At 40.3% G+C, this 18,583-nt stretch overlaps 2 protein-coding genes across 4 annotated transcripts; both read right to left on the bottom strand.

Annotated features, from left to right (window-relative positions):
- Positions 1-1,215: 1,215 nt before the first annotated feature.
- Positions 1,216-7,228, bottom strand: RB195_009090 (uncharacterized protein; the record flags this gene model as incomplete). 2 transcript variants are annotated; one of them, XM_064195926.1, is made up of 5 exons in its annotated part: positions 1,216-1,523; positions 2,127-2,181; positions 2,253-2,348; positions 6,635-6,709; positions 7,154-7,228. In XM_064195926.1, the coding sequence occupies 5 exons, from the start codon at positions 7,226-7,228 to the stop codon at positions 1,216-1,218; spliced, it is 609 nt and encodes a 202-aa protein (XP_064047070.1). The 2 variants fall into 2 exon arrangements, with proteins under 2 accessions (XP_064047070.1, XP_064047071.1); XM_064195925.1 differs by lacking the exon at positions 1,216-1,523 and having other exon boundaries at positions 2,119-2,181.
- A 272-nt stretch (positions 7,229-7,500) lies between these two features.
- Positions 7,501-8,183, bottom strand: RB195_009089 (uncharacterized protein; the record flags this gene model as incomplete). Of its 2 annotated transcripts, none has more annotated exons than XM_064195923.1 (4): positions 7,501-7,554; positions 7,813-7,917; positions 7,978-8,056; positions 8,149-8,183. In XM_064195923.1, the coding sequence occupies 4 exons, from the start codon at positions 8,181-8,183 to the stop codon at positions 7,501-7,503; spliced, it is 273 nt and encodes a 90-aa protein (XP_064047068.1). The 2 variants fall into 2 exon arrangements, with proteins under 2 accessions (XP_064047068.1, XP_064047069.1); XM_064195924.1 differs by having other exon boundaries at positions 8,149-8,174.
- Between the last annotated feature and the right edge of the window lie 10,400 nt (positions 8,184-18,583).

Below are 18,583 nucleotides of genomic sequence, written 5' to 3'. Positions count from 1 at the left end.
GTAATTATTGGATTCCGCAACTGATATCTTCTTCTGGAGAGGAATTATAATCGCGTGCCTCCACAAGTCAAGTATACTTTTGCCAATCTATATTGAACGTATATTGGTCTTCGTCATCTCACGAATCCCAAAAGAAGGAAGAGATTTATGCATTTCTACTCAAATTTGGTCGTCCTAATTTTTTTGAACAGAAACTAGAACCTCCGTCTCTACAGGAAGTCATGCGACTCCGTCTGTGGTTCTTCGTGTACGTCGCTCATTGAGGGTGCGCGAGTTCAGGGACAGCTTGCCGGTTCAGCAAGGCGTTGAAATGTTCCCTTCAGGTAGCCAGAGTTTGCCTCCCCGACAAAGAATCCGTTGGCAGTGGTTGAGCAGGCGAACACTTTTCGTTTTGCTACACTCCCATAGAAGAGTATAGGCTTTTCACGGTTCCTTCTCCTCCCACGCATTTCCCTAGACGTCCATTCGCTCTCACGATCACGTTTCAGCTGACTACGCAATTTCTCAGACGTTTCTCCCAGTTGAGGTCACTAGTAGTGCGGACGACACAGAATTGTACCTGGATCTTGTCTAAGCAAGTGCAAAAGAGAACTTCTTTCCTTGGAACCGGAGGGTTTTCTTTGCAGCTTCCTGAATGCATTTAGGGAAAGAGTCAGCGTCATCCATTTTCTTGCTATCCAGTATTGATAGAAAATTATTGGTGGAATTTCTTTTTTCATTCATCGACTTTCAGATCTGTCAAGTAGAACTTCGGCTGACGTTGAACTTTACGGCTCCTTTTCTGGGACCGTATAATCAAACTGAAAACAACTGAACGGTGGTCGAAATCGAATGCGACGTTCCAGATGGCTCTAGATTTTCGGATGCCTGACAAAGGAATGTTCTTCGTCAGAACGTAATCGAGCTGAAGCTCAGAAGTCGGTATCTTCCGCTTTCGCTGTTCTTCTGGAGTTAAATTAGTTGATTCATCCCACGTAAGCTTATGGCGTCTATGTTTCCATTTAAATGTGGAGCCGTGATGAGGTTCGTCTGCTCGCACAAGTCTATCAGACGACTTCCGTTATCCGATGTTTGCCTCGTGGGATAGACTCATTTTCCAAGCAAAGCACATGTGAGTGTTGTTCATGTCTCATCTTTGCATTCGCAACCATTCTGACAATTACCGCTTGCTTGCTTGGTATCTTGGATATCTTGTATTGAGTTCATCACCTAATCTCAATAACGATCTCCTAATCGTGCAAAAGCGCATCCTGACGACGTTGATCCAAACTCCTCCATCAGATTGTTGTAATCGTTCCTCAAAGCTGTTGCGCAGTCTCCCACTTTTGTATCATCAGAATCGCCACAATAGATGGTGTTACTGTCGATACTGATGATGGGGCGATCGCTGATGCGTGTTTCCTGCAATGCAGCTAACGGTGCATGCAGATATCGCAGTAGTCCGGATGGAGTAGCATGTTGGAGTTCGACCGGAAGTTCAGCTTTGTGAGGCAGATGTTTGTTGCCAAAGATTTCATGTTTCCCTGAGCCATTCGACCTCTCAGGGTATGGGCTCTAGCCTGTCGCTGAATGGCAGTACTTTTTCGCGATGTACGGGGAGCTTTTGCCAGTAACAGTGCGGGTTATATAGTACGCTCCCAAAGTGTACACTGAAATGCTAGATTACGCTTAGTGAAAGCAAGGCCAACACGAGCAGGTGACATTCAGAATTGTATACGAGGCCCCACAACTTGTAGTAACTACAGTTAATATGAATGGTCAGAACTTGGAGGTATCGCAAAACTTCTGCAGAGTCGTTGAAGTTTGGAATACACATTTTGCTTGATTGATATGAACCTGTGCGTACTCTGAGACATCTCCTCATACAAGAACTCTTGCAACTTGACTGAATTTTATAGTGGCAGGAATGAATCGAACAGGAAAAAAAACCGGAGAAAAAAATTAATAATGGATAAGCATCATATGCATCAAATGTGTTCTCAACGAAAACTGTCTAACAATGTGTTCAACAACAACAAGAACTTTGAAATTATGTTGGAGAGACTACGTGAGACGAAACAAGCAGAGAGATAATCAAAATACAGAAACACCAAATATTCGAGTCGGGGTAAGGTGCCGTCACCCACCGTGCAGTGTCGACAAAAATGTAACCAAGTCTCCATTGTGTAATTCAGCTTTTTCCTAAAAAAAAATATCAGTGCTTCCAATGTCTGATGGCAGACGCAAAATATAAAGAAGTATGCTAAACGTACACAACCCAAAAGTTCCCAGTCGCATTCATTAATCAATACCAGCACGCCTGGTCTCACTGTTTTACCTTCAATTAAGAGTTCTTTTCGAGTGGAATCCTGGAAATAGTTAACAACGAAATGTATGTGAACGATTCTATGATCCCAAGAAAGTAAGTATACAAGAACCTTCGAAATGTTGCGTAGTATCAAAAGGCCGCAAATACATCCATAAATAAATAAATAGAGGTGTAAAACGGATGATAACATAACGAGTCCTTCGATGGAGGCGTGGAGTAAACCCTCCTTATAGTACGCGGAAAAGTCCCCCAATCTCGTTTCTACTTTTCCTAGTTTTTTTTCCTATTTTTTGTACAATGGTCCCTGAATTACCTTAACTAGTCGTAAAAAAGTCCCTTTCCAATACTGCTATCTATCGTTCGTTCTTCTCCTAGGAAGCCTCTGAGATCCTAGTTTTCAGAGATTTAATTTTTATTGAAGTGTAAAATTAATGTTAATTTTAATTTAATGTATTATTAACATCTGCACTCAAAACAGAACCCACAAATCCTAAAGAATGCACGATTACATAAAAAGTGGTGCAGAACTTTAGCTTCGGAAAACTGATTTCGCTGAAGAGTTCGTTTTGGGATCACAAGGAACCACTGAACTAGTCAAAAATTTTTTGTTCGTTTTATGACTACGAAACATGAAAATTCTGCAAAAGTATCCAGAAAATAGAACATAAATAAACCCCTACAAAGTAAAATCCTTGAACCATCCTATAAGCAAAATGAACGATGAATTTCCTTACTTAGATACTCAGATGGCCGATCTTCACTCGACGTGCAGGACCCAGCATCTTTTTCACTCGTTTCGTTCCCTTGCCGTTCACAGCGAGGATGTTCTCAAGATTCGTGACGACGTTGACGAGGTCCTTGAGCCGTATCCAGCTGAGCTCACAGCTGGTACCTCCGTGCAGCGAGCACATCATCCCATCTCGTCGGCGGTCTCCCGAGTTTGGCATCTCTCGGGATCCACTCAAGCATTTCTTTTAGTCCATCTATCGTAGATTCTTCTCACAATGTGGCCGGCCCATTTATGGTTTGCTTTCGATATACGCTCTGTTGGGTCGTGAAGACGGGATATTGCTCGTAAGTCGGAGCTGCGATGAATGGCTAGGTGTTGTGTGCGCCGGCTGAACTTCCGAAGACATCTCTCAATGGGCAGTGAGTAGCTTCCTAGACGTGGCAGTGGTTTCTGCCCACGTCCCCGCTGCGACGGGTGACAGAGCTGAAACAACTGTCAAGTCGAACAGGTGGGCACGGAGATCTTGGTCCATAGCTTCCCTGACGGGTGCGAATGCTGCCCAAGCTGCTCTCATCTTTCTATTTAGTCCTTCCTTCAAGTCGTTGCAGATATTCATAGAACGTGCGAAGTATACGTATGACAAAGTTTCCATGATTTGGGAACCCTCAAGTTTACTCCTCCGTTCTTGCAGTAGGCTTCCTTCATGAACTGTGTAATCTTTCTGTTTATTCGCAGACCTTCTCTGTTTCCTGCTTTGTTCAATACATTGAGCATAGTTTCTGCTTCATTGGTCCTCCTCGAAAAGAGAACGATGTCGTCCGCAAAACGAAGGTTGGAGAGGAATCTTCCATCAATACGTATGCCGTATGCCAAATTTCATTATCCACTGCAATCCAGCTGTGAACTTCGGCGATATAGCATCGCGTTGTCGTACCCACTTTCCAATGGGTACGGTGAGGTTCTGGTGGAAAAGCTGTATCCTAGTGGTGTATCGATCGTAGCAATTGCCCAATTTCCTCACATACCACGCGTCCACACCTTGATCGATCAGCGCTGACAATATTGGATTCGTTTTTACTATCGAAGGCTTTCTCGTAGTCGACGAAGGTTAGAACAAGGGGCAGGCGATATTCCTGGCAAATCTCTATGACCCTTACGGCCTGGATGTGGTCCATGTAGCTGAACCACTGACGAAATCCTGTTGGAATGTTCTTGAGGATGAGCTTTATCCAGCCTTCTAGCTGCGCGTGACAACGATCTTGGTGAATACTTTGTACAAGACGCTAACCAAGAATATCGGAAGGTAGTTCCCCAGGTCCTCCTGGTTACCTCTCTTATGGTTAAGAACGCTTCGCAAGGTCTTCCACTGGTTTGCTATCCTTTCTTTCTGAGAATAGGACGTCATGTGCATCGCTAGAATTACAGGAGTTAACGAACAAAAAAGGTTAGAGTAGAACTTCTCCGTAATGATTTCCATCTCATGACGAGAAGGGGTGCTATTCCCGTCTTCGCTCACCAAAGTTGTTAGCAGAATATTGTATTCGATGAGATCCCTGCGTCATTGCATTGTACTCGTGCTTCTTTGTACTGCTTCCAGAATCTTCTTCGAAAGATCCTCCTGCAACGCCTCTTTGCAGCCAGTGTTTGCTACTAACCGCTCAATTCGCGATGCATCCGGATCAAACCTCAAAGTCCTTCCTCTTTCCAATGATTTTCCCTTTTCCTTGGAGGTCTTCGAAAGTCGAGTTTCTCGTGCGCGGCTTTGGCGCACGTTCAGCACAGACTCGCACTCCTTTGAGTCCTCGAGTATGCAGCCATTGCTTACCATTTTTCCCCCTTTTGTTGCCGATTGCAACTGTTCTTTTCCATTGTGTGGCTGAGTTGTATTTTTGGGCTAAGGAGACGGTGATCAGAGCCACTACAAAGTGATGGTGCCGAGACGTCAAGTGGAAATCACCTCCCGTTAGTGAGCATGTGATCGATCTCCATGGCAGTTGGAGTCCTTTGAGTCCTCGAGTATGCAGCCATCGCACGAGTCGTGCTATTGGGCGATTTCCATGCCTACCAACGAAAGAGAATTCCCAAAGCGAGTGGCGGACAACAGCGAAACGATTTCATTTTGGCCCCCTACTCCAAATCTTCCGATCCCCTTCTGTAGCATTTTGTATCCTCTTCTGTAGAATTTTGCAGTTTTGCTCCGAAGTCCCCGACAACGAATTTGCAGAAGTACTTCTCGTCGCGGATCATCCCCTCCAGCTCCTTATAAAACGCGTCCAATCCGGACTCATCTGCCACTGATGTTGGTGAGTAGCAAATGATGACGTTGGGTTTTTGGCGCAGACGGCGGGGGCGAAGAATAACCAGACGAGGTGACAAGATCTCGTGAGAATCGACAAGATGGACGGCCGATGGATGCAAAACAAAACCAGCGGAGATTTCTCTCCACGAATGAGCGGTGTGCCTGTCATTCATCTGTCGTACGTCGCTCCTTCTGCTCTTGATCTCTTGCAGAGCAATCATCTTTAACTTTATGTGCTCTGCAGCTCCGAGGAGAGAATGAAGGTTAGTCTCTATGGACACTGTTCTCGCGTTGCAAGTACACTGTCTGGGACAATCTCCATGGCGAGTCGTGAGTGTGTCGCCTTGGTCCAGAATGAAAGACGTTCTGAAGAATTTGAGGTTGGATCGCCCCTCACTGGTCGTCATACTGTCCAACGTCTGAAACAGTACGCCCCAGTGTGCAGGGTATTGAAGCAGTGTATATGGTGGGAAGAAGACTTTTCACCAAACTAAGCAGACGTGCCATGACGGGTTTAGCTTTCACCACAAGTCGTCGCCCAATCTGTGTGGATCAGGGAGTCACCTTGCGACATTTTGTCAAAACGGTGGTGAATCTTAGACTCTAAAACTAATGGAAAAGGACTTTGCTGAGACTACGTAAGCTCATTCATGCATTATTATACGGAAAAATACTGAAAACTATGCAAAAAAAAAAACAAAAAAAAAGAAACAAAGAAAAGAGGTTAAGGAATTTTCCGCAGACTGTTGAGGGAACTTGGTACACACCTTCGCCGAGGATGCGTAGCGTCATGTTACCATCCGTTTTACGCGAGTTGCACACGATATTGAACAATTCAACGATCAGAATTGAAGGTCTAACAAAACCGCCAAATAATGATTTACAAAATGTTCAGCAGAATAAAAGCGTCAATAAGCTCGCTTATAGCCTGCAATAACAAAGTAAAATATATTACAGGCGCAAACGTAGACGTAAACTCCTTCTTAACTGCTAAATGCGACAAAAACGAACTAGGCAATGACTTTACAAAAGACGCAGTGGTAATGCTAGTGTTTCTCAGCCATATACATGAACCAATTACAAGAATTTGGAAACTGTTTACTGGGGGGACAAACAATCACTGTCTGAAAAATCAGAAAAAAAAAACATCAGAAAACTTCAACCTGGTATGTTTCCAGGATTAATGGGACTAACCAATCCATAAAGTTATGCAAAGATAACATGTAGGAAAAATACGTATAATGTATGTACAAATACGTAAAAAAACAACAAAAAAGTAAGTACCAAAGCAACCAACCTTAAGCATTACGTCATTGACATACTGAATAAGTTCCGAGACAGTCAAGGAATCGTTGTCGCAAGGAACTGTGACCTGTGGCAAATCTGATGTTAATGCTAGAAAAATACTTTAAAGACATCACCCCACGAATTTGAGGTGGTGCAGATTTCAGGTGGAGTAGTCTTATAAGGGAAAGTAGATTATGGAGAGGAGGGTGATTCTGTCCATATCTTCCTAATTGTTTTCTGTTTTCTGTTTCCTAATTGTTTTCTTCCTAATTGCCGTAAAAAACGGCCCCGAAGACGCGGCGCCGCACAAAGCTGGCGCGCTCCAGTCGAACTTCTTGTAGAAAATAGTGCGCCAGAACGCCCGAAGCCGTATCTTCCGAGCCGTTTTTTTGCGGCAATTAGGAAGAAATGGACGGAGTCACCCCCTCTCCATAATCTACTATCCCGTATACGAATACTCCACGTGGAATCCGTACTACCTCAGATTTCTGGAGTGATGCCTTTAAGAAAGCATCGTAACAAAACTGACATTGTGTTCTTTCTGATTCCCCACAAGAAATTCGCTACCTCCAGCAAATTCCAACTTAAGATTGACACCGCTCATGGTGCTTCACAAAATAATCACATTATTTCTCACAACATAAAAGTGATTGAGAATAGAAGTAAAGGTAAGAAGACAGAATATAAACCTTAGTGCGAGAAAGCAAATATGCAAGACGAAATATCATAGTTTATTAAACATTAATCACAATGGCTAATACCCATAAAATGCACTGAATTAGTACAAAAATACTTTAGAGTATTAAAAACCGAGGTCATCGAATTAAAAAGCAATAATAGTAGATATTGTAGTAAAAGGGAAATAAGAAATGATGTTCAGTTGTTTTGATGCAGCGCCATTATAAGGTCTTCGTGTTTCGAGAAAGTCACCTGAAACACTAACTTAACTAGCAGGAAGCTGTGTTGAAGTAGTGTACATTGACAAATGATTGATCACCAAGTAAATTATGGATCTCTCAATTTCATCAATTCAATCAAAAATTTGTAACGCAAGTAATCAAATAAAATCCAAAGGAAAACTCCAAGAAAAATAAAAAACCAGCAAAAACAGAGCTCATATCCCAAGATATATCACTACATTGTTGAAAGAAGATAAAACTGAGCACCGTTCAGATGTAAGAAGCATACCTTTGAATGATCGCTCAAGAGAGTGACTTGGGGAGGGATCGAGCTTGAAGGCTCCAGTTGCGAACAGAGGTTAAGAAGTTGTGATCCGAGCGGAGCGAATTCTGCCTATATCAAAAGATATCATTGAAACGCAACCGTATCATCATTTTTCATAGTTATACAAACCTTTAATGATCCTCTTGAAGACAGAGAGAGACCATTACTGTCTGCGATACAAACTCCATTTATTCCAGGTAATGTCATCCTTAAAATGGCACATTAAATGAAATAAATGACATAAGATAGAAAGATACATAGAAAGCTGGTAAATAATAAAGGAGCACGAATAGGACCCACAAGTGATCAACTTTCTTCTCCATCATCGACTCCATCGTTTTTTGATAGAAAACTGACTAGAATAGATCTTTGGTGATATCTGCAAAGTATCTAACGGAACTAAGCGGAATTTTGCACTACAGATGAAACAATGAGGGCCTAGCAGGAAAACAGGAAAATCCGTGAGAAGCCAACACGAAAAAAGGTAATAATTAGGAATACATAGTTGGGAAGCTGAAAACGTGAACATAAAAATGATGATTGTATTTTCTGAAGACGAAAATGGGTTAGTACTCATTGTTCCTATCTGTATTTTAACTGATATACAAAGAGAATAGGAGGGAAACTGCAAGGAACGATTAAAAACAATATAAAGAAGATCTAAAAAAGACACCTTGCTGTTACTGAAATAGAACAATAATGTGAGAGCAAGGAACCTTTGCTTTAACCATTACAGGAAAATACAAAGAAAGAAGAATCGCCCTGCTCTCACACGGGCTTAGCCGACATTTTAAATGTTTCGTCAATGACTACACACAATAGCGGGCCTCAAATGATTAAAATTAAAAATTCCACAGTGAGAAGGTGCATGCTGTCATTTATACCAGTTATGACAAAAGGGACGTGGTAAAAAAAGTAGGCTTAGCGGTTATTGTTATTCGGTAGCTTAACTTCTTGTACCGTTCTAGAGTGCGGCAGTGAATGCTGTGCCCACTCATTCAGTCGCCCACATTCATTTCACCTTTCTCTTTCTCTACTGTATAAAAATAATTCCACTGAACTGACGTCTCGGTCTGTTCGAGTAGGATATTAGAGACCCTTGGCCTCTAGCACCCACTCTATACATGTTAGTCTTCATTATGGCTAAGCTATTTGTTGTCGACAGCCCAGCAGCAAATTTTCGACGGAGGAAGAATTTCAATCTCTAAGGAAAAGGTAGAAAGTTACCTGAAACTGCAATGGGTCAAAAAGACATGAATCTTGGTGCAGTCACATAAGCGATTGCGGTCGAAGCGGCTGAAGTTACCAGTTGGGGTCGTGGTGGGACCATCGCACAATGTAGCGATGATTACTGATAGCTGGGGTTCCTCTCGATCTCTGCAGCTCCACTAGATCGCCTCGAACGCAGCCGCTTTCTCAACTGCACCGAGCTTCGTATCTTTTTTACCCGAAGGTACTTGGAACTCAACCCAGTTGCGTAAGCGGCTTTGGACACGTGCGGTTACGAACCATCGACAGTGCGGAAACAGCGGACCTTTTACCGACTGCGCCACAGCCCTTACATCATATTAGATATTGCATATAAGATATATTGAATGTGTAGATATATTAGATTATTACATATTAGATATTACAGCGCAGATTAGATACAGTCTATTGCAGCATTTTAAAGGCATCACCCCACGAATCTATTGTGGTGGGGGTTTCAGGTGGGTTATGCCTATATCTTGGTCGTAGATTATGGAGAAGAGGGTGACTCCCTCCATTTCTTTTCATTTGCCGTAAAAAACGGTCCGTAGGATGCGGCACGTGCACAAGGCTGGCGCGCTCCAATAGAACTTGTTGTAGAAAGTAGCGCGCCGGAACGCCCGAAGCCGTATCTTCCGGGCCGTTTTTTACGGGAATTAGGGAAAAAAATGCACGGAATCACCCTTCTCTCCATAATCTACGACTCCGTATAGGCATAACCCACCTGAAATCCGCACCACCCCAGATTTGTGTGGTGATGCCTTTAACTGTCGAATCCCTAACTAGATCTGACTTCCATCTGCGACCGGCAACTGTCTGGCATATGCTATACTATTTGGATGGACCATCGCTTGACCTAGTGTGAATATAAAAATGGCTCGCACTGATTGCAATCACAATGTACCATCAAACTCGTATTGAACAAAAAAAATCCGAACTAAACTAAGACTCGAGGAAAAGATGAATTGTTTCTGTTGCATTGGGTTTTGTCGCTATGGCGCATTACTTTCTCCTGAAGATTTTAAATCATTCAAAATTTTTCTAAGCTTTCCTCAATGGTTTATACAAAGAAACCATTAGTTTATTCCACAGATACACATCTTGTATAAATTTGTATATGTATGACCTCTTCGTATACGTTTTTTTTCTTTCTTGCAACAATCCATCGAATTCTCGGGCAGGAATTTTTGCTACTTGAAAGGTACCACTTTTGGAAGTTTTCTACTGAGTTTACGACATATTTTGAAATATCACAGTTGAAGTGTCAGAGCTGCGCAACTTCATCTTCTACTCGCATCAGATTCGTTCCGCTTCCATCTAAGACTGCAGGTAGTTCCCATTGTTTTCGCCAAACGGATGAGATTAGTATTATGAGTCACAAACAGCTGATTTGTCACATGGAAATAAATAATGACTAGCATATGGTGCCGTGTCATATCCAACAAAATGGCGTAGAAGTCTCGTCCACGAAAAAATGTTCAGTCACATCTTTGCGTCATTTCCCACACGGAAGTCGCACCTGCTATTCCCTATTCTTCAACGTACGTCCAATTTACGAATAGACAAACCTACGGAAATATCTTCACGTTCTGGATAAAAATTCTATAGTAGACGACCACAGCGCTTGACCACATTTACAACAACTAACCGGTAGGACAGTTTAGCCCTATTTTAGCTCACATCAATTCCAATTACATCTCTGGTAGGATGGATGTAGCGCAGTCGGTAAGAGGTCTGTCTGTCGCCGCACGGTCGATGGTTCGGAATCGCTTTATTGCCAACCGAGCATTTCATCCCCTCGGAGTCTATAGATTGGTACCAGACCTGTCTGGGAGGATAAAAGCATTGACCTGATCATCGCCTGGTCTCCACAAGTCTTTGTATGTATAAGTCAACACGCGTTCCAAAACCAGAACCATTAAAGTCGGGTCAAAACGATATGAAGCACAGTGCATTTGCGTACGCGCTCGAAACGCCGCTGCTCGAAACGGAAGTTGTTGGAACCGAGGTGAGACCATTGCAAACTGCAGCGATGGGAGGTGCCAGCAAGGATTCCAGTGCGCTTCTGACCGCTACGCTTCGCCGTACCGCCTCGAGAGAAACCGCGTACGCAATTGCACCGTGCTTCATGTCGTTTTGACCCTACTATATGAAATGCAGTAAAACGCGTTGGTGCATCCAGAGTGATACGCCAGAGATTTGTCTTTTTTCAGACACCTTCGATCGTTACGTGACTTTCCACTGACTTGGGTGAACCATGACAAAGATGTTGCGAAAATGTTACTCACATTGATTTACAAGAAATACTTTTGATTACAGCTCATTCTCATCGCTTCATAGTACTTCTGTTGGCTTTCAATCCGCTTGATGCATCAGGAATACTTCTATTTATCCCGATTACGTGCACCAGTTGGGCATTGGCATCTTCACTCGATTGCCATGCATCGCGGTGGACAAACAGGAGGAGAATTCAGGATTTCTCCTAGAAAAAAACTGCAGGAGCAAATTTTGCCGACGTCATCCTTGTTCCACAGTTTCTATTTGTGCAATTCGGATGATAAAAACCCCTGTCCAACAGTCGTCGTTAAAAAGTATGTCCGGATCCCTGTAAATCCTGGGTTTCCACTGGGTGGAGTGAGAGTTAATCCTGATACTATCTTTTCGATGGGGTGTTCAATGACAGTGACATGCATTCTCATCCCCTTGCAAGACTTCCAGGATTCTAAAGCATCTTAGCTTTTTCACTATAACTAGAGAGACATAGATATACCTTTCAATGAACATAATCTTCTCCAGGTTCAGTTTTAATCAGTCGAATTCTTACAGAAATTAAAAATGTCAGTGAAGCAGCAGCTTGACTGACATTTTTAATTTCATTAACACTAGCTAGCACTCGTACCGCTTGGCCGACGTTCTGCTGCTGAAAAAACGATACGATCAGCAGAGCGAAGATGACGTCATCGCATTCCAACATTAACATTTCCTCCTCGAGTTTCAGAATATATTTATATTTATTTGGAATATATTTTAGAAGACTTTATATAGAACTGTCAACACTTCACGTCTTAACTGATTCAAAGGCCCTTAAAGAAGGTGTTTCAGGAAAGTGACGATGTCTGGAAGGCGAGCAGACAAGGACATAGGTTTCGTTCACAAATATGAGTTTGATCGCGCTCAATTCCCACTAGGAATCCAGAGAAAAGCGTGTGAAATGCGTTGGATGCAGCGATCCTCCTCGCAACGATGCAACTTATTACGCTTAACAGAAGGGCAATAATGGCAAGCTGCAACATGACCAACGAAAGTGCAGGTTGGAGAGTTTCTACTGCTTATTTGAGTTACACTAGTTCGATTTCGGATATTGAACGTCGACATACTTTCTAGTGTTCTGCCATGTAAAAAGTTGCATCGTTGAAGGGACAGGTGCAACCAATGTTGATTCTCACATCTTCTTTTGGATCACTAGGTGGAACTAAGCGTGATCTTGCTCATAGTCTCGAACTATGTACATCATCCTCACCACTATCTATTCGCTCTGAGTTTCCAACGTTGTCAATTTCGTGATTCACTGCCTTTAAGTGGATGAAAGTCAGAAAAGTGGTTCTGGTAATTTACCATTACTACCTTAAGTTTCTGGGCAATCTTCTTTCAATCCTAGGAAGAATCCAATCTTTGCGACTGACACATGATAAGTTACAGTTACAGTTCAGTTACACGTTCGTAAACCTCCAACAATTCTGAATTGAAGTGAACGTGGGGGCGTATCCCAAGCGGATTGATTAACGCCACACACTTTATCCACCTTATGATCCTTGCTAAGAGGCTATAGATGACAATCAATGAGCAAATTGGGCGATAGTTGCTAATGTCATAAGAATCATTCTTTTATGCAGCAACACGGTCTTGCTGGTTCTCTACTGAGTAGAAGGCTCACACTCCGACGAGTACTGCGCGATGAGCATCTCCAACGTGTTTATGAGGATTGGCATTAGGTTTTTCAGGTAATCCTTTCGGGATCCGGTGCTATAGAGTCGTTAATTGATTTGATGGGATCTCGGAGTTCGAAACAGAAGATGAGAAGTCTAACTCCGCTTGGCTGACAAGGAAGCATGCGAAAGTTGGTGTTGATGAGTCAAAATAGAATCCGCGGCTGACCTTCTCCATCCGTCTTCTCGGTGCAGTGATTGATACACTTATGTTCAGTTAGTAGGTGCTCGTCTTATGATTAACGAGTTCTTTACATTTGTGACATTTATGCATGACATTTACGCCGGTGTATGCATAGTTTCAGTAATTTTCAAGAGGAATATTGCTCTGAACGTCCTTTGATGTACTTTGGCTACTTGTCTGGATGATAACAACCTCAATGCATTCCCAAACAACTACGTTTGTTAGGGAAGACTTTTTTTTCGCGCAAAAGGACTTGTCGGGAAATTCTTCGTATGACATCGTTCCCCGACCGGTTCACCATGAAATTTTATCTGATTTTCGGCGTGCAGTTATACGAATTATGCGCACTGACGCAACTTCATCCTCATTGATTTACTTTCTAAATGACTAATATTAATAGGAATGTCGGAGACTACTTTGAGGTGGTCGTTCCTTTATCTTTAAACTCTCCATATTGAGTGATTTTTAGTTGCCTACTTCTCATTGCCTTAGGACCATAACACTAATTTAATTTTCTGCTCAGACTTTTCGTTTCATTGTTATCTCGTGTTATTCGGAACGGATGCGTAAAATATTTTTAAAGATAACTGGGAAGTTGCTTCTGTTTCTTTTTTAAAAAAACCCTCTTTTCAACGCATCTGCTGTTTTTTTTTAAACTTTAATTGCTTCGATCGCGAACAAAGAAATATAACTACACAAGAACTACATAGGAACCTCACGTCATCGTTGCAACCATTGAAAGTTCCTATATTGTTGTCAGTTGAACAGCGCTTCAGACGCAAACCATATTTTTTTTTAAAAATATTTCTTATTTGCACTGTTCTGATAATCCAGGAATTCATCTGCGGAGTTTGCCGATAGTTTCCGGATATCAAAAGTGAATTGTAATTTTAGTGTGGTCTTGTTGTGGAGCGAAAAAAGTGGATTCTTGTTCTCGAAACGTCACTACTTTGTAATGTCGGTGAAAAAAAAATGCAAAAATCAAACACATTTGTCTATCTCGGGAGAAAGAACGATTAAAAATGATAGCTTTTGATGTCCAGAGCAAATATTTTAACGCTACATCCGCACCAACCATCGTTAATAAGGGAAAGGCCAGTCTTGCTGTGTAAAACTTAGGCGAAATTCTGGTAAACCTCTGTTCATCTTGTTTTTGTATTAAGGCAAATCTGTAGGTGTTTCCAAATAATAAATGAATAAATAAATAAATAAATAAATAAATAAATAAATAAATAAATAAATGTGGAGGAAGTGCAGTCATCCTATCACTACATACTATCCGTTCGATAAATTACACCATTTTCCGAATATCAGCTGATTTTTAATGAATTAATTTAATTTCTAATGCTAGTCCAACAATAGTTGAACTGTGTATCCAAATGCGTATGGAAAGTTTCTATGCAAATGTAAGATATTTTTATTTTCATGTATATTAATCCTTATTTGTCCATAGAAGAATAGAAAGTAGTTCACTGTTGAGTTTGGTTTTTTTAAAAAATAATCGAAAACAATGTAAGAATCGAAAGTGGTCGCCAACCTCATGAAAAAGTTCTTCTCTACTCTCATATCGAAAGCAGCCGAAAGTTTTTCTTATGAGACCGGATAGGCGGATTTAGTCGGTAGATCCATGACACCCTTCTCCAGGCCAGTTCACCAGCGCTGATTACTCTTACCTGTGCTACTGAAAGCATAAGATGAAGTCACTTTGGTATCAATCCACGACAATGCGCCAATGCGTTTTAGTGAAATTCGCAATCGTTGAGGTTTTCGAACGCGTATCGGCCTATACAATGACTGAAAGTATAGATAAGCGGTTAAGGGGGAAAAAACTAATTTTAAGGTAAAATTAAATGATAAAGTGGCTGGCGTTAATCAGTCCGCTTGCGCCACCACGTTCACTCCAATTCCAATTAGGTTTACGAACGTATATCTGGCCTATACAATGACTAACCGATGTGTAAAGTCAGTGTTTTTATCCTCCCAGACAGGTCTGGTACCAATTTATCGACCCCGGAGGAATGAAAGGCTTGGTGCGCACTAGGGCGATTCCGATCGATCGTGACCTCCGATCGATCGTGCAGGAAGCGGAACCTCTAACCGCTACGCTACAGCCATCCTAACAGAGTGCATAGTAAGTATAAACACTTAGCGATAGCGAAATGCATATCTTAATTCATGGTCTAAAAACATTTTTATATCAACGTAAATGTATTAGATTAAGCTTTTGTTAGTGAAATTTGATAGAAAGAGAGAAATTGGTTCTACCGCTCAATTATGAGCCAAGTTCTTCCATTAAACTAGAATAAATAGAAATTTTACCGTGGATTTTTTTTGCGAACCTCTTCAAATTGAATTTGACCCACTTGTTGACTCATTTTTGGTTTTAATGAATGTGATAGATGTAATGTAATGTATTAGTGTACTGAAATAGTTAGTGGTATTTTATAATTTTGTCAACAAATAATTTCCATTTGTTGAATGATAATTTCTGATGATCCTATACGATTTTAGATTGAAAGAAAAATTTCGCATTTTTTCTATTGTGAATAGCCAGTCCTTCTTCGCCACGCCTCTTTATCTCCCAGCTTTTGCGCTTCAGAGGCAGTTGCCAATGACGCGATGTGGTCTTTGCTCAAAATCATTCGAGATCTTTTTGTCGACAAATTTTCGAAAATGACGCGAAAGTTGTCAAACACGGAGACGTTGTTTACTCGTTTGTTGTGCTGTGTTCTCAACGACCGGAATTGCTGAGCAATAGAATTTTTCTGTTTACGATGATTCGCTAAAGTTGTCGCGTTCCGGTAGGTGACAATCTCCGAGATAAGCAGTCCTTATTACCAAAATGTGGGTGTGTGTCATCTGAATTCTTTGTGAATTTCGGGATTTTTCGGGTTTCGTATCGTCCGTCGTCGATGATGGACATCATCGAAGTTCTTGGCATGTGGCTTTATGTGACTCTGACCATCAAATAATCGTATGTAAACTATAAATAAAAGTGATTCCCCCGTGATTCTTTGGCTTTTCCTCTTTTTTAATTCATGATTTTATTCACAATCTGACTGTTAATTTTTTTCGACATTCATATCATTACACGAAGTATCAAAAACTGGTTCTACTCGCTCGGAGATCGTGGCATCAGCTTTATGCTAAAGAAATTCTTCGTTATTCATCGCTAGTGGATGCTTTTCTTTCAGGAAAATTAATTTCTTTCACGCGTACATCATTTCGCTCCGTTCATCTTCTATTCTTCATTGAGAGTACATAAAACCTTTATTGCGAACGGGCTTTGTCCTAGAGTACAAATAGAGCGCTGTTTCGGAAAAACCACCCGGGATATGTCCAATCATCGATCTTGTTCTTCTCGGGATTAATTGCAGAATCACATGAAGAAAAGAAAAAAAAAAGCTAGAAAAGCTGCCATGCAGGAACTAGAATATTAAGGTCTTCAATATTCAGCACTAATGCTCGTCTGACATTAATCTGCTTAACATTTCGACAATATCTTCACTTCAAGAATGACATTAAATTTTAATAGTGTAAAGAAAATAAATTTCAATAATGTATTGTAATGTCGACAGCACGGAATTTTCTTCGCTACAGACAGTCCACGAAAAGTTTTGTGGCACTTCTAAGGAAAAATCTAATGGGTTTATGATATTTTATAATATGATAATATAATATACAATAAAATGATGATAATATAATACTATAACAAGAAAAAAACTGTTAAATTAGAGGATTTGTTTATAAATGTTTTATGAAAATGGATTTCTGTCAATATGTAGCAGGCGTTTTCAAAAATACTCCCGAAAGTACATAGAAGATTCGAAAATGACTTTAAACATCCGTCGTCACATAGTCATTCTTTCATATTGCAGGATTCAGTGCACTTTTCGTGAAAAAAGTCAAAAATTTGAAGTCTACCGACAGTAAATGAGCGTTTACGCTGTGCGTTCTCCTTGTTTTTTTTTGCTTCTTTGCTCACAAAAATCACTTCGAAACTTGAAAAGTGCACGACCTCAATTTTGTCATCAATTAATTCTGCAAAACAGGAACCGAAAAGTGCGTTGTCACCTTGCAAAGTGCACACATTTTTGATGTCATATTTTGGCATTTTTTTCTTTTGTTCTTATTCAGACTTAAATCCAGTAGTTTAGGAACAGAATACTGTAGGTTCTTTTGTATATATAGAATGTATATTTTATATTATATGTATATTATATTTTTGTATGTATTGTAAATTATGTTTATGTATATATGTATATTTACGTTGAAATTTTCGAGATTCTAGAAATTTCCGTTCATTAGCGTAGAGGAAACGATGTGTAGGCGTAATGTGATCTTTGACTAGATGGGAAAATCAATAGTTTTGTTAAAAGTGGACTAGACAGCTAGAGATTGTTCTTCTTCCTTCTCTTCTCTTCTTATTTTTTCTCCGGACTTGGATTCTACCGTAGAATCAGTGAGCTTTTCAGAAGGACAGAATTTTGTTAATAGTAGCTTCATATAGTATTTAGTTTAAGAAAAAGAGAGAAATACAATATTTTGAAAGATTAATCCCTAAAAAATTGTACAATAAGATGTGCAGAACAATATGACGTACACCAGTTGTAAGTCTTAAATAAAAAATAGAATAAAATAAATATAAACGTTACTTAAAATTAAAAATAAAATCTTGAAAAAGAGAACAAAAAATCTGTGTATTATTTCTTTATTTATTTAATACATATACGTTTATATATATACGTTTATATGTTTACATAGTATAGTATATATTATACGTTTATATAGTACACTTTTTCGTTAAATTTATTTTTGAGTCAAGGGTTCAAACAAGCAAAAAAAATAGAAACAAAACAACAGAAACAGAATAATATAGATTTCTGAGCATCCGCTCAAAGTGATAATGAAAGTGAAAAGATAAAAGGATGAATAGGTAGGGGATTAAAAGGATCCACTATCGTATACATAAATAATCCATCATATCTATCTCATAATATCTATAAGAGATATGTAGAGCAGTTTACTGAGGGGTAGGTACAGGTATCGATGACCACCACCTGTTCCTATACTTGCGAACGTTGTAAACGACGGAACGGTCTTTTTTTAGTACAATTGTTTTAAAATAGCTTCTTTATGTATCCATTTTCAATTATTTCAGTGAATTTGGAGTTTTTGAGGAAAATATCTTTTTTTTTTGTGTGTTGTCCCATTTCTTTTTTCTTGTGCTATTCGGATTTTTATTTATTTTCTTTAATAATTCATTCAGGGAACGTAGTTATTCCTTAGGTTTGCAGTCGTTTTTGCTATTTTCAAT

The sequence above is a fragment of the Necator americanus genome, chromosome III, assembly GCF_031761385.1.
Source record: "Necator americanus strain Aroian chromosome III, whole genome shotgun sequence".
Classification (NCBI taxonomy): domain Eukaryota; kingdom Metazoa; phylum Nematoda; class Chromadorea; order Rhabditida; family Ancylostomatidae; genus Necator; species Necator americanus.
This window is presented reverse-complemented; position numbering and strand designations above follow the sequence as displayed.